At 42.1% G+C, this 16395-nt stretch overlaps 1 protein-coding gene and 1 long non-coding RNA gene across 2 annotated transcripts in view; one reads left to right on the plus strand and one right to left on the minus strand.

Moving 5' to 3' along the window:
- Window positions 1-5754, minus strand: part of LOC104960539 (uncharacterized) — a 10032-nt gene extending 4278 nt beyond the window's left edge. The window contains exons 1-3 of the long non-coding RNA XR_799998.1: window positions 4318-5754; window positions 1501-1758; window positions 1-841 (exon numbers count right to left, since the gene is read on the minus strand). The exon at window positions 1-841 is cut by the window's left edge and continues 4278 nt beyond it. This is a non-coding gene — a long non-coding RNA (uncharacterized lncRNA). The remainder of the gene's footprint in view (window positions 842-1500; window positions 1759-4317) is intronic.
- A 4725-nt stretch (window positions 5755-10479) lies between these two features.
- Window positions 10480-15492, plus strand: slc16a2 (solute carrier family 16 member 2). The gene is made up of 4 exons (XM_010788623.1): window positions 10480-10519; window positions 10602-10746; window positions 11232-11730; window positions 15325-15492. The coding sequence occupies exons 1-4, from the start codon at window positions 10480-10482 to the stop codon at window positions 15490-15492; spliced, it is 852 nt and encodes a 283-aa protein (XP_010786925.1).
- The last annotated feature ends 903 nt before the right edge of the window (window positions 15493-16395 follow it).

Here is a 16395-nt window from a genome sequence, read left to right on the forward strand (position 1 = left end):
CCCCCCTGCTGACTGCACAGGTTAAACTGCAACAAGCCGCCAAGTCACTGACCTAAATTCAATCCGTGAAAAATATTTAACACTCCACTGTGAGTCAACAACTGTTGCAATCCCATCTGACTCCCATTCGGGGAGGCTGGCAGAGTTAAGGTCATTATTTTGGACCCTGGGTGTGAGTGTGCGGTTGAGTTGAGGTGATTGTGTCGGGTGGATGATTTCTCAGAAGAATTGTCTGTTACCTCCTGTGACATTTATAAAATAAACTAGTGTTCCTCGTGTAGCAGTCACAGCAGTACACTGCAAAAATAGAATAAAGCAAACCTGTGAGTCAGCTACAAAAACTAAGTAAAAGGCATTGTGTTAAAGAATTAGATGCATGAGGAACAACATGAAAGTGTGAATGTATCCCTTCACTCATTCTTATTTTATATGCCTCTTATCTCAACTAAGATTTTATATGCAATCTAGAAAAAAAGCATGGCATTTTTTTTAGGTAGTAGCAATATTAATGCTGTGATATCAGAAACCACCGTCGGTTAAAATCACTTCATTTCTTTCCTCTTGGAGGTATATGTTACTACAGAGTCCACGCTGATTAAACAATCCTAGTTGAGACTGCTTCCTCCTCAGACATTCCCATCATCCACCGCTGATGAGACTTCTTTTTGTCCTCTCTGTGGCTTGAAGCCAGAGCGCCCTTTTCAATTTCTCTCCACATGAAAGTAACAAATAGCCAATGAGAGTCCAGGAGGGTGAGAGGGTTAAAGGTCAGCCGACAGGAAGTCCATGGTTGAAAGGAGGGAAATCTAAGGATGAGGAAAGGGGCTGGTGGGCTGAATACCTGGAAAAGAAGCAAAAGAACAGTAAGATATTTGAAGAAGAAATATGTATGCATCATATTTCCCTATATCCAAACATGATCTATGCTCGAAATCCTTCCATTTCAGCCCTGTTAGAGAATGGCTGATTCTCTGCTGGCCCCGCCCCCTTTTGAGCAGCAGGCAGTCCTTTATTTATTTCTTGCTATTTTACACATACTCTCTCCAGTACAGTTTAGCTCTGAGTGTTAGCGATGCTTGCTAATGTAAACAAAGACCATATTACGTCCGGCATTGTTTCTGATAGACGTTTCTGATAGGGCCGTGGGTGTAAAGCCAGCCCACATTTCCGATATTACGTCATATCGGACGCAAATCTGAATCAGCTCCGTTGTATCCCCATTTTTAGAGATTTGGTTACGGAGGAAAAGAGAGGGTTTTATTTTCTGACACTTTGTGAGTTCCCTGACACACCGGGGACACATATTTATGTATAAAAGACATAAAAAAGTGCATTTTGCATGATAGGTCCTCTTTAATGCTTTGGAGTGAGCCATCCCTGAAAGGAAGTTTTACAAACAGTATAATACTAGTAATATTATTTATTTCAGTTCATTCAAATAACAACTTAAATAATTAATTAGTTACTAAGCTTCAAACTATTCAGTACAAAGTAGGTAACCTTTGAACGGTGTGACTCAGATGTGTGTCTCTACGTCAGTGTAGCCCGGCAGGATGTCTCCGTTGGAGCAGCTCTTCTGCTCCTCCGCTGGTGAAGCGGCGGGAAGCATGTGGGTGGAGGTCTCGTCTGGTGAAGCCGCTGCCTGCAGCCTGCGGTGAATCAGGGGCACAAAAAACAGCACCACCCCCCCCACCATGGGAGGCACCCCAGCAAGGGAGAAGGCCACGGTGTAGTCCCCAAAGTAATCGTGTAGGAGACCTGAGCCGTGGAGGCAGGGGGACACAGGTAATGTTATTGTGATTATTGATGTAGCAACTGTGACGTCAACTATTGGTATTTGGACTATGGTTTTGTCTCGAGTTTATTATTTTGTCCATTGCCATCTTGCTTTAAAGCTGTCACCATCTTGTTTTGTTTAACTAGCAGTGACAGGATAGGGCGGAGTACAACTGACACCAAACAAGACATTTTCAGGCAAACAAAATGTTACAATGAAGTGAAAACACACCATGAAAGGGTTTGAACTGGGACTCAAACTCAACAACTTCCAAACTGGACAACAACATGGTGGCAACTTGTCAATCATAAGGTAGCCACAGCCTAAAGCATACCATGATTTGTGGTGTCTTTTACTCCTAATGGAACTATAATTGACTAAATGTGAGACCACTAAGTCGTTAGAGAAATGTTTACTGAGGTGATAAAGGCAGAAGGAAAGTCAGATGCTCATAGACTTCTATGAAATCAGATCATCTTTTGCAACCAGTGGAGTTGCCCCCTGTAGGCCATGACACAGAAAGCAGTCTTGAGGCACTCCTTCATTGGTATCACTTTTCAGGCCCAGAGCTTTCTTCCTAAAACACTTACTTTGCCAAATAAAGAGCACTTAATGGACTCTGTATGAAAGAAAAATTGTATATTTCCCCAAAATGACAACGTATTCTTCTAAAGGTGATGTAAAACCAGTTTAAAGAGTTTTATTTGCTGGCCTCTAGTGGTTGAATGTCTCACTTTGCTGCAGTTATGTAGAAGTGTGCTCCAGCGTGAGTAAGCACACTGTGACATCATTGGCAGTGAATATATAGAAATCTCCTTAGATTTGGCAAGCAAATGTTTTTAGTTCGTCTCAACCTGCCAGTATTAATATTAGTGACACCACACGTTCTGGACACAATAATCCTGTAATATATCTTAACATTGGAATTCAACAGGGAGATTGTAATAAAATCATGCACTAAAACCTCACCCTGTCTGTAGTACGTACATTCACATGCTATATTTATCTGCATGTGAGATAAGGCAAACAAACTACCAACCGATCTAAAGCAAGGTCAACCAGTTCACCACAGTGCATTTCATGTTTAATGTGCCGCTTGTTGTGGGAGCAGGGGGAGGGGAGGGGAGGGCCCTGACATTATTGCATGTAACGTATGCATTCTTGCTCATGAACTGAACAGCCTGTACAGAACAACAGGAACAGGAAGGTAGCTGCCTTTGTTTGGGATGTAGAGTAAATGTATGGCTATATAATACTTAACAAAATGTAATAACTAAGTAGAATGTGTAATATATATACTCCAGATTACGATAGTCCGCATCATATCAATTACAGGTTTTTCAGGATATACGGCTGCATCCGCGGCTCGTTTAATGGGAAACTGAAACCATATGTCACTAAACTGTACTCTATGTCTGAAGACGGTTCAATACCTTTTGCTACTAGTCTCTACATGCACATGGGCTGGTTCTAACAAGGGTAGACACATTTTTAGGCAGTACATGATCAGCAATTTTAAAGAGGGGTCAGTTCCGTTTGTTTTAAAAAGAAAATAACAAAATAGGGAACTGGAATTTAATCAGTATCTATTGTTTGCCTTCAAAAATAGACTATATTTTATCCACATATTCCTGCTAACACAGAGAACAACGAAAGACTATGTTAAAGAAAGGAATGTATGCTATACTTAATCGCTGCAACTAACCATTATTTTCTTTATCAGTTCATCTGCATTTCTTGATTCATCAATAATTTGTTCCATATACTGAAATGTAAAAAAATAGGGGGAAATTCCCGCAGGACGAGGAGAAACTTTAAGATTGTTTTTGTTTAACAAAATAGTCAGAATTTATTTTCTGTAAATACCTAATCAACTGATTGTCTTCCTGGTTTTTCTTCTATATCAGCATTGAAATTCCATAGCATAGCCTTCGATACATAAATAAAGAATATCAAGACATGTTCAAACTTGTCGTCATGGAAAAAAATTTTTTTGTTGAATGTATCTACTTTTATGAATCAAACAGCTTGATAAATATGGACAAATATCCAAAATTAATAAAAAACCTCCAGTGTGCTGAGCTGAGGCCAGAAAGGTGTTTGTAGTATAACAGTCTACATTATGTGTGAGGTTGGAAAGAGAGAGCCCGAGGATGCATGAGTCATCAAATGAATGGCCTGGCTTGGTACTCTTCTATACACTTGTGTTATTAGAGTGAAGAGTAGAGAGGGGATATAAGAGGAGGTGAGTAGTGCAATCTGAACCTGTGTGCTTTTTTCTCCTCAAGACAAATCCCTAGAGACAGCCTGCAGTTGGCCACAAGCCCAAACCTCTCTACAGTAAACACAATCTGTTGCACAATCTATCCTGCCCTGCATTAGTCTTCCTCTCCCTGAACTCCCCACACATTGTTTGACTCTGCTAATATCAATCAGCTTGTTGTGCTCTGTTACTGCCAACATCCTGAAGTAAGTGCAAAGAGCCAGATCACTGCGACTTCGTTCTGGGTCACTAATCAGTGCTGTGTTTTGCTTCTCACCAGCGATGGGTGGACCCGCGGTCATAGGAATAGACATGAGGCCGAGGAGGTAGCCTATGGCCTGCGAGGCCTGCATGGGCCCGACCAGCTCGAACGCTATAGGAGCCATCATGGTGAGGAAGCAGCCATCACACAGCCCCAGGAACACACACACAACCACCAGCCCCTCAAACGCCGAGCACTGAGGGATCAGGATGGACATCAGGCCCAGAGCTATGAAGGACACCACCTGAAACAGAACAAAAAGAGAGACTCAAAGCTTGTGAGTGTGTCATGTCTGCCTGTTTCAAAGTCCACAGCTTCAGTGGGTGTTTTTCCTGGGTATGATTTCTGTAGTGCTTACAAATGGAAATGGGGGGGGGATATACTGCACAGATATTTCAGTGGGCTCAGTATACAGGTCTTGTTTTTGAACGTTGTGTTACTTGTGAGTGCATCCTCCAGCTACTGTAGGACTTGTGATAAGCAGTGCTGATTTATCTGTGAACCGCTAGCTACACAGAGGGGATGTAAATGCAAACTGCCAGTGCTCTGATTAGATATGACGAATGTATATACTGGTATGTTTATTTCAAACTGCCTTTATTTTTGTTGTTTTTGTTCCCCGAGAAGTTTTTTTAACTGTAACACGAAGTTATGTGGAGATTATAACTAAGCTAAAGGAACATAAAGCTGAGGAATTTACGTATATCTCAATCACACCATCTGTTTTATGGGCTGAGCGAGGATTTAAATTCCCTGCTTTGTATTTTTGCGTGCAGCTGCTGAGAGCGCCCTGCCTGTTTGCACGGATACAAACATTCAGCTAATACTGTTGCATTACAATGAGCTCAGAGCGCTAATACGGTGAAATGTGAAGGAGAGCTCTGTGCCCTAACAGTGAACTTCACACTGTCTAAACAAAAATCTTTAACAATTACAGAGCTGTACAACAAAGCACCCTAAAGTTGTTTAACTAATTATACCAGCAGGAGAGAAGTTGTATTGCCATTACTGTAAACACTGTCTCTTTTTTAACTAGAAACATTTTCTCTGCACAATCTAAATGTCCAATAGTGCCAAAGAAACAGTCGAAACATATGCTTTTATGCTTTATAAGCATTTTCAGCATGCAAGGGAATTCAGTTGTTGTTTCTCGCCTGAACAACACACTTGATAAACAACATGCAGATTAAGTTTGGTGCTCCTGGCCAACAGTTCAACTGCTTGCATTCAGCAGGAGCTCCACATACACTAGTAGAGAAAGGATAAATCCTTTTTGTATTCCCCTCTCGCAACTGCTCTGAATTGCTTTGTGTTTCTGTTTTCTCAGGACTGATTAATCTCTGCTATTTTTCAGGACAGGCGTCCTCATAGCGACACGAAAGCTGCTTTATATTCTGCTACGGCAGGGGTGTCAAACTCAATTTCATCACGGGCCACATCAGCATTATGGTTGCACTCAAAGGGCCGGTTGTAACTTTAAGACTATATAAAAAGATATATAAATATTGAATATATATAAAATAATGTATTATATATTACATTATTGCCTCTGCATTGGATTATTATCGGATAGGGTAATAAATTCATAATTAACTACGTCTGAAAGCAGAAGTCAAGGGCAAATAATTGCAAGAAGTGACATTTTGAAAAAGAGAAGTGACATTTTGAAAAAAAATCTATTCATGAGAAAAAGGCTAATTCTAAGAAAAAAGGCATATTTTTTGACAAAAAAAGTCAAATTCTGAGAAAAATGCATTCTGTATGTTGAAGAAAAAAGTAAAATTCTGAGAAAAAGTCAAATTTGAGATGCATTGTGGGACATGTCGTTTATGGGCAACGTGCTTCTGTAAAGTAGCATGTAACCGTATAATATATTATATTCTTTGCAAGCTCTTGTGGGGCCACATAAAATGAAGTCGCGGGCCGGATTTGGCCCCCGGGCCTTGAGTTTGACACCCTGCTCTAGAACAAAGCAATCAAGCGCTAAAGTGTCGATGCGGATGTAAGTGTCAAACTCAAGGCCCGGGGGCCAAATCCGGCCCGCGACTTCATTTTANACACACACACACACACACACACACACACACACACACACACACACACACACACACACACACACACACATTCTCATTTTGCATCATTCTTGCTCGCTGTGTGCCTTTTGCTTGTGTTTGAAAGCGTTCAGACTTAATTGTCTTTAATGAGTACACTGATAGCCAATCAAATCTGTTATTCAAATCGGTGCTCTTATGTCAGTGACCTATATCTCATGCATGTGCGCCAAGAGCCCACAATAACCTCTCCACCAGACCAGACCAGACAGCATGGGGATCGACGGGCTAGACCAGGGGTGTCAAACTCAATTTCATACCGGGCCACATCAGCATTATGGTTGCACTCAAAGGGCCGGTTGTCATTTTAATGATATATAAATATACATATGTAAATATATAATATATATTAAATAATGTATTATATTACATTGTTGACCCTGCATTGGATTATTATCAGTTCTGGTAATATCTTCCTAAATAACTACGTCTGAAAGCCAAAGTCTAGGGCAAATAATTGAAAGTAAATATTCAACAATTACACCAATTGTATTGTATATTATATTCTTTGCAAGCTCTTGCGGGCCACATAAAATTAGGTCGCGGGCCTTGAGTTTGACACCCCTGGGCTAGACAATCAAGCGCGGCCGCCCAGCGGAGTGTCCCGGGCTGAGGAGCCAGCTGCAGAGCCTCACACGGAGCAGTTTTTTGCCTGTGCCAGGGTTTGGGAAATGGGGGTTTGGAGGTGATGTTTGCCAGAAAATGGAGGAGAACGTGAATAAGTGTGGCATCTGAGATCATCTTCTGCTTTGTTAGCCTCTGATTTTAGGTTGGACCTTGTATGTACAGTTTGTATACACTATGTGCTTTGGGTTTGTACACGGTAACAGAGTGCACTTCCAGACGGTGACTGCAATCATCTTCCTCTATGTGCTTCTTTGAAGGTAGACTGAGGATGCAGGCTTTAGTGAAGTAATTGCATGAACAACCATCATTTTATAGGACTGTGAATACTGTTACTTGCATGTTGCCATGCTACTATTTCTTCTGATGCTTGGCAACAATATGCTCTCAGGTTTTGTGTTTTTATAGTTTTGTGCACATTGCTCTTCATTATGCAGTCCCATCCACCTGCAAAAATCTATAAAACCACAGGATGTCCTAAAAGGAGGAGATAAAGCAAACTTGGCCATCTTTTTTTAATGTTTTATGTTGTTATCCTTGATTTTTTTTATTTCGTCTCCATCCCTGATACTGAGAAACTATTACTGTCAATTAAAGGGTTATTCGACACATCTCTCCTTTTTTATTAATCAATTGATAGTTTTTGTTTTTGTGTTCAACCATGGTGGCTGTCACTCCTTATTCTAACCATGTTCTTCTGTAACTGGAACAGTATAATTCCCTGTTCTACAACTAATTATCCAACATCCCCACCCTACCTAAAAATGGTCTACTCTGTACTATAGAATCATATGGGGAAAGCATTGACAAAAACAGATTACAGAGCGTATTCAAGACGTATAGCACCAAAAAGACCAACCTAATTGGAGGTAAAACATTTTACCAGGACCTCCGAGAATGAACCGCTGAGAATGAGCAAGAGACAGGTGGGAACAGCAAAGATATAGAAGCATGTCCAGACGGGAGACACCACACTGGGCGGTTGAGAATTTCTGATTTAAGATCTTGTAGTCCTTCCAGACGAACCATTTGGAAATGTGGTAATGGCTAAGGAACGGAATGTGGTGCTGGTGATAGGTCGACCTCTCTTAAAGGTGCAAGTCAGCGATTCTAATTCAATACACTTTGTGAAATTTGGAGTATGTCTTCATAGGCCGCTAGCTGTCCATTCTATGCGTGCTGATGCTGAATAAGAATCTGGTGTCACAACCCTGGCTCTGCAAAACAAAAAGGTTGTTGGGGGGGTGTTGTTGGGATATTTTATTTTTTTAAATCGTCTGGCGCAGAGAGAGGAGCTGTGGATTATTGTTATTGATTTGTGCATCGGTATTTCTTAGGGTCAAAAACACTAAACTCATAATTGAAAGTGAAAATGTTTGGTTTATTTAATAAAAGATTACATGTTCCAATGTGAAAAGTGACAGTAGATTAGCTGCAATTTGGTGCTATAAATATGTAATTATTAAAAAAGAAACACCTTGAATTTCAGGGGGTGCACAGGGCTCCGTTGGCCGCCAAGACAATGGTATGGGAGACACTGAAGAGTAATCCCTAGAAACACACAAGGCTGCAGGACATTCCAGATTCCATGCAGCAGAGGAAACGTAAACTAATACCGACCCCATTCTGTCAGGAGTTCTGGGCAGAGCATATTTTTTTTTAACTTTTAGGGCCACAGTATGTACATCTGTAATCAGTCATTTCCAGGCTTTCTGTTTTATTCCTGACCATATGCAGGATGCTCTCATGGACCACCACTATAGTCAGGGAACATTTCAAAACTATTATGGCGTTTTCCTTAAAGCATCCGTCAAACCTTCCAATACTCTTTTGAGAGATTTCTAGATTGCTGAATGCAAAACCAACACAGAGCTTTTTAGGGAGGAATGTTTTGCAACACAGACTTCCCCAGAGGATAAAGCATGATGAGTCTCCAGTCCTGTACTGTTAGCTCTCTAGATCAGCAATCCAATATGGTGCAATTGTCATGCTGAGGTGCTTATGTGATGCCAACTCCTTGGCTTATTAAGTAAAGAAGCTTCATCTGACCTCATGCAACTTTGCCAATGATTTCCATTTCAATTGTATACAATTATGTAAGGTGTTTCAGTTCAAATGGGTTGGGAGGCTGATGTAGAACATCTACTTAAATCAGTATAGCATTTACCTCATTTAGTGATTCACTTACTGATAACCACGTCTATACATGCTGCAGGGATCTAATGTTAGCCTTGAATTTGGATGTAAAAAGCTTTGACCTACCCGACTCAAGGTGAAACTTTGAACATTTTGTAGGAAATGTTTCAAAACTGTGGCAGTTTATGAAGTACATGCTGAATAGGAAACCCCCCCCTGTCTTGTTCCATTTGGATAAATAAACTATAGGAAGGCAAGGATGCAGTCCCACCCTTAAACTATAATACATGCAACTTTGTACTGTACACTGTGTACCAGCAGATGTGTGTGTGTGTGTGTGTGTGTGTGTGTGTGTGTGTGTGTGTGTGTGTGTGTGTGTGTGTGTGTGTGTGTGTGTGTGTGTGTGTGTGTGTGTGCGCCTGCCTCTCGGGTCTCATTCCCTTGAGCTGTTGGATCAGAGTGACCTACAGTACAGCCCAGACACCACGGTAGACATTAAAGCTACCTTTGCTCCACCGGAGACTAGACCCAGACCTTTGTTTGTTTGCTCCTCAGGGTACGCAGTGTCCCTGTTGGCTCATACTGACTCGTTATGTTTTAACACTGGATGGATATTACACCACAGGCCAGATCTGTCCACTTTGATCCTCTTTTTGATCCTCTATTAATCACCATGAGAAATCTTATAGAGTGTGTCTGATGCACATGATGCAAGTGAAGGCACAATAAACACTTCCATGAATTTATATTAATAGCTAATTTCATCAGATGGGGAAAGGACTCGGAAAGAAAGACAATATGTGAGTGCACACAAAGTAGTTCAAAGCCTTTGCAAATATGATATTTTCATGACATCAAGGTTTTATTGTTGTGTAAATTATGAAATGCCCGCGAGGCAATGGGAGAGTCAATACGAAATGCACTTTTACCTTTGACTGTGTCCCCCATTGAGATGACGGGGCATCAGGCAATTCTATAGGGGAAAAGCGTTACATATTATACAACTATAGAGAAACCTTCAATTTGGTCGTCTTTCTGCTAAAACAACTGTATGTTGTATTCTCATGTAATCACGGTTTATAACACCAGTATGATAGGTAAAACTGCTTCAAGGCAAATTCTCCAGCTGCAACAAATGTGGGAAATATAAAAACTGTTGAAAGATAAGCACAAAATGAGCCTGTGAATTGTTTCCATCCCTGAAAAAGGAATCCCTAAATATTTTTAACTGTGGGTCAGTCGTATTGCATGGAACTGTATCCTGTATATCTATACATTTTGATTTACAGCATACATTTCCTGTTACATGGACTTTGATCCTTTCTTGGTGATCAAAAGGGAACAAGGTTGTCTTTTATTTACCTTAGGCGATAGCTACAACACACAGGGTTTCCACATGTTTCTGATTGAATTCTCTTTCCTTTCCAGCCTGGGTCGGGGCCTTGGCCATGGGCATGATCTTCTTCTGTTCACCTGTGGTCAGCATGTTCACAGACCGCTTCGGCTGCAGGAAGACAGCCGTCAGTGGGGCATTGGTGGCTTTTATAGGGCTGCTAAGTACATCCTTTGCAAAGTAAGCTACTGTGCATTTATTATTCAAGACATTACCCTCACAAAGTAGAAAAATAAATAATCATGATGATGAAAAGATTAGAAGTTGGTCACTAAACACTTAAAATAATCTTCTATGTCTCTTTTTTTGTTAGTTTTTTCTCAGAAAAGCAATTGCTTATTCTGCGACTCAAATAAAATCAGGTACAAACTGGGTCTGCACCTGTTAAAGCTGTAATGCAGCAGCAGTATGATGTTCAAATCTCCACCTCCATGCCTTTAACTTTACAGAATATTACAGAACTTGCTTAAACTTACATGGCAAGTATTGTTAAGTCAGTTTATAATCTAATATCACAAATCACAAAAGGGCTTTAAAATGTATAGCTAAAAAAACCCTCCATCCTTTAATCCTCTAATTAATAAATAAATGGTAAAACAAAACAAATGGTAAAATAATAACCGCATTATTCCTTTTTTACTTCACCTTTTTCTTTTCTGTTGTAGCTCCCTGAGCCTTCGCTATTTCACATATGGCATACTGTTCGGCTGTGGCTCCTCCTTTGCCTTCCAGCCCTCATTAGTCATCCTCGGCCATTACTTCCGCCAGCGCCTGGGTCTGGTCAATGGCGTGGTGACGGCCGGTGCCAGCCTCTTCTCCATGGGCCTCCCGGTTTTACTGAACAAGGTGGTGGAACCTCTGGGCCTCAGCAGGACCTTCCAGATCCTCAGCCTCTTCATGCTGGTCCAGGCCCTGCTGGCGTTGCTGTTCAAACCATTACTGCCTGCTGGGGGAGGCATGGGACCCCCAGGCATGGGTCCTGGCTCTGGAAAACCCCAAACCCAGTCAATGGCCACCGCTCAGGGGGGCAGCAGGTGGAGCAGGCTCCTCGGTGGGGTCAGGAAGTCATTCAACCTGCGGGTGTTTCACATCGTGACGTACCGAGTGTGGGCGTTTGGAGTAGCTACAGCTGTACTCGGCTACTTCGTGCCATACGTCCATCTGGTAAGAACGATAAGGGGCATGCTCCTAGCTTCAATTGAGGTATCTCAAATCAAGACATGGAAAGTTTTATATGGATACTACCATTATTTGATTGGTATGTGAAAAGCATAATGGGGGTAGATCAGGCAGAGTTGTATAGGTATGAGTCTGACAAAATTAACACAAAATGACGTTACGTTTGTCATCTTAGATTGTTGGAAGAGCTACCAAGCAAATATTAATCGGGAAAAACAAAGTTCAAATGCTTATGCAGGGTATATGCAGGAATCCTGAGGTCAAATTTAATACCTTTTAAGACCTTTTTTAAGACCCTTTCCATACATTTTAAGACCTCATCGCAACTTTGAGTTCTAACCGGTTACATTGGCGACACACTTTACCTCACATTTACTATATTGATTGTAAGATAGCAAAACTAAACAGAGTGCAGACTGACCACTGAAGCCTCCTCTCCACATGAACTTCAACCTCTCTGTGAAGGTCAGGTTTAATGCAGTATGCTGCTTTGTTGCTTCTGTACTCTGTGCTCTTTCATTCCAGTAAAACTCCTCAGAAACGAGTATTTGACCAATAAACAAAACAATTGACAAAACTTTGAACTATGAAATATATTAAACTTTGGTGAGCTTCAGCGGGGTAATGCCATATAGGAGCTCCCTCACAAATATCCAGGGGTTAAATTGGGCTGGGGCTGTCCGGGGCTAAGCCCTGGCACATAGGACGATGCTCTGACGTCATCACCCTCACACATTTGTCGTATGTTTACAAAAAAGGATATATATGTTAAGACTTTTCTCGTTCTTAATATAGACTATATTAGGGTCGATATGTGTTGACTTTACTTTAAAATAGCAGATCTCTGTGACCGGATATAGTTTGGCTTGGACCCCGGCCCCACGAGGACGCATACGATAAAACGCATACGCAAGCGCAAAAAAGTCTTCCGTTCACACACAGTTCGATTCATAACGTGTCCGTCTCACACTAAACCCGCTGGACCTGCTGGAAATGCTGGCAAGTACATATGCCAGGCCTGTAAGGGCGCTGCTCCCGCCACAAAATACCACCAAAAGCAGCGAAGACGATCCCGGAGCATGGTTGCCATGGTCTGCCCTTCTTTATCTCTGCGGTGGGACGGCGTGTTCTCCTGCTGTATACCTCAGTAGTCCACCAAGCGGCCGGATTAACCATACTCGGGCAACCTGGGCGCAAGTGCCAGGGGCCCTTCGAGCAAAGAGGGCCCTCAGTGACAAGATTAAAAAATAAAAAAAAAGTTTTTTTTTTTTCTTTTTCGGGCACAAACCTCACTCATCATACATTGTTTTAACATGAACACTCACTCTTCAACCATAAAAACACAGCTTTTCTAAGGGAAATTAATATAATTGTCTTAACACCGTCTCCTATGTATGCGCTCACTTATTACGTACGCGGCGGCGGTGTATAGCCGAATCACATCCCCCACCCTCACGTCATTGTCACATTTTGGACTGCCATACGGATAGCCGGGAGTTTTCCCGGTGGGCGGTGCTGTTTGTGGGCCGGAGGTTCGCCAGAAAATTGAAAAAAAAATACAAGTATGCCGCGCATTAAGTGGGCCTGTCCTGTCAATTAACACCCTGGGCATCCTTTTCCCCCAGTCCGCCACGGTTTTCGGGGGGGGGGGGGGGGGGGGGCATGAGCGCTCAGTGCCCAGGGGCCCCTGGAGTACCAAATCCGCGCCTTGGTAGTCCACACAGCAGATGAACAACACCCACCCTCTCCGCCTCTTCCAAGGAAGCAGAACGAGCGGACCGTGCGGCAGAGTTTCCGTTAAAAAATGTTTCCGCCGGTCAACATGACCGTTAAAGTTTAAAATCTTCCGTACAAAATTAGAAAAGTGCCAGTCAGAAGTCTTCTTTGTTATTTATTGAGCTTTAAAACAAATTGATAACGACTCTGTTCTCTGTATAATAATATAATAATATTTAATAAACAGTGCCTGCCTCTCTTTTCCTCCCCCTCTTTTCCTCCCTGTGAGACGTGGGAAGAGGGAGGCGGGGCTATTTCATCGTTATCAGAAAATGATCATATAGGGCTTACACACGGAGCCTTTGGACCCCCAAGAGCGTTGCGTATGCTGGTCTACCCACCTTGGGACCTGGGACCCGTTATCTTTACCGTAGTCGTTTAGTGCCCCCCCCCCCCCCACAGAGCGGAGCAAGGCAACGAAACTTAAAATAAGAAGCAGCATTTTACTGCGCGCTATGCATGGGGCCGCCTTGAGGGGGTTTCCCGACATGTCGTTTCAGTAAATTAAAAAGGGTGTTTCATGTTGTCGTTGCTGTGGGACTTCTTAATACCTTGGAAAATGCCGTTTAATACTTTTTAATAGCCTTAATTTTCGCTAAATTGATTTATCAACTTTTAATACTTTTTAAGACCCCGCGGACACCCTGTTATGGGAAGCCAAAACTTTAACTTACCTGGTTTATTTACTTAATCCAATCTCATGCAACTTTTACAGCAAATTTCAGCTTGTTCTGTTCGGCTACTGGTGTGGTTTTTGATCTCCAATACCACTGCTAACAACATGCTCCCATGTTTTGTAAGCTACAGCAAACGTTTGTTTACATTGTTTCTTGTTCCCCTGCCTGCACTCAGCTTGCCAGCTGCTTTCAGTCAAACAATAACATGCCCCTCCAGTGACTTGAGGTAGAAGGAGCTTTTCTGATACATTTCCAAAGGCATTTTCCGGTTTCCTTTTAATATAAAAAGGTATTGACAATATGTGTAAAATAACACTGATTTATTTTTGACTGCAACAAGGGAATTTGTGATTAACATTGGACAGTATCACAATGTATCACAATGTTACAATTTGGGTTTTCCATCATGATTAGAATCCAATATTCATGGTATTTCACAAAATCTGATCTCTGGCCTACTGGTGTGAAATAGTGAGATAGTGACGGGTGAGGATGAAGTGTAAAGCTGCAGCGTGGAGCTGTGAAGTTGATCTCCCTCTTTCCAGATGTCGGATGTTCCCGCTCCGGCCTCCCTCCGTCAGGCCTGTTGTTTCAGGCCGGGCCCAGATGTAAACACAGCCCCGGTCTTTGTATTGGCTCTACCACCTCAGGAAACCTCTCCTGTATGGCCTCTCTGTGTCCCTAAACATGCCTAGCCTATGGCCATTGATGAATGTAGAGCCCTTCAAAGCAGAGCAAATATTCCGCAAGTTCAGGAAAGACTTCAGAGGGCGGTTTAAAGTTTTCTGATTTATGTGGTTCGGGCTGGGGGGAGTGGGAGAGTCTGACCTATATGCGTTGGTTCTTCCTGCCCTGCTGTTCCAAAGGTCTCTGGATGAAGACATTTAGTTATTGTTAGACCTTTGCTTTGGGGTTATGGATGGTCCTCCACCCCGACAAATGCACACCACGCATTTACTTAAATATCTTCTTAAGCATGAAGCACATAAACATACGAAACATTTCCCAAGCAGGATGTGTGTTAACCCACTGTTAGGAGCTTCTAATAAGTCATTGTGCAGCACACTTACATTTAACCCCTAAACATACGGCCAATCCTCAATCATGCCTTTTTTGTGTCTCTTAGATGAGTTTTGTGAAGCAGCAGTTCAAGGGAACCCAGAAGGAGTGGGTTCTCCTGGTCTGCATAGGAGCTTCATCTGGGGTGGGACGCCTTGCTTTCGGCAAGATTGGAGACCTCCTTTCTGGTCTGCAAAAAATCTACATGCAGGTGAGGAAATGTTTAGAGGCATAACATGTGAAGGAGGTGTGTGGCGTAGTGGCTTCAAACCCCACTGCAGTCAGCATGTCGTTGTGTCCCTGAGACACTTCACCCCAAACTGCTCCTGTGGGGATTGTCCACAGTATTGAGTATGTAAGTCGCTTTGGATAAAAGCGTGTAAAAAACATGCAATGTCAGTGTTTCCCGTACATTGATTTAATTGTGGCGGTCTAATGGATAGTGAGGTGGGCTGATGATCGGAAGGTTGCGAGTTCAAATCCCGCCTGGAACACCACTACTAGTGTGCCCTTGAGCAAGGCACTTAGCCCCCAGTTACTCCAGGGACAATGTGCCTGTAATTGCTCATTGTAAATCGCTTCGGAATAAGGCGTCTGCTAAATGCCTAAATTGTAAATTATATTTTTGGGAGAATAAACCCCACAGATCCTCAACTCCGGTGTGTCTCACTCATTAACAACGCAACACAGAGCAACAAGAACGTTGTCTACAGTAGCCATGAAGCAATGAACATTTGAGGGGGGGGTGGATGCGTGGGCCACCCGAATAGGTTAAGGCAGTGGTTCTCACACTTTTTCTACGTTTATGCATAGGGTAGATTCTTTTAATTACATTTCCTTTTTTGTTTTGTGTATTTTATACATTTTGGATTTGCTTGGCGAGCTATTTTTAGAACATGCCCGGCGGGCGACTGAGTGCCCGCGGTAGATAGTTAACTTAAGTTATCTCAGTGGGTCTCAAATGTTTTGGTCACCATTGATGTAAACAATTATTTCCGAGGCACACGTTTATATGATCATTATAGTTATAAAAAATAAGAGAATAAATGAAAAACAGGTATGAAATACTATATGACAGTAAAAAAATAATAAAGTTTAAAAGGGTGACTTGTAAAATATCCATAAAGAAAAAGTAAAT

This window comes from Notothenia coriiceps, unplaced genomic scaffold (assembly GCF_000735185.1).
Source record: "Notothenia coriiceps isolate Sejong01 unplaced genomic scaffold, NC01 NC01_scaffold00031889, whole genome shotgun sequence".
Classification (NCBI taxonomy): domain Eukaryota; kingdom Metazoa; phylum Chordata; class Actinopteri; order Perciformes; family Nototheniidae; genus Notothenia; species Notothenia coriiceps.

Excerpts from the sequence above, each read along its gene's own strand:
- slc16a2 (XM_010788623.1), top strand. The coding sequence starts at position 10,480 with ATGGACTTTGATCCTTTCTTGGTGATCAAAAGGGAACAAG. Across the intron at positions 10,747-11,231 it reads CTAAGTACATCCTTTGCAAA|CTCCCTGAGCCTTCGCTATT; the intron begins GTAAGCTACTGT and ends TTTCTGTTGTAG. Across the intron at positions 11,731-15,324 it reads TCGTGCCATACGTCCATCTG|ATGAGTTTTGTGAAGCAGCA; the intron begins GTAAGAACGATA and ends TGTGTCTCTTAG.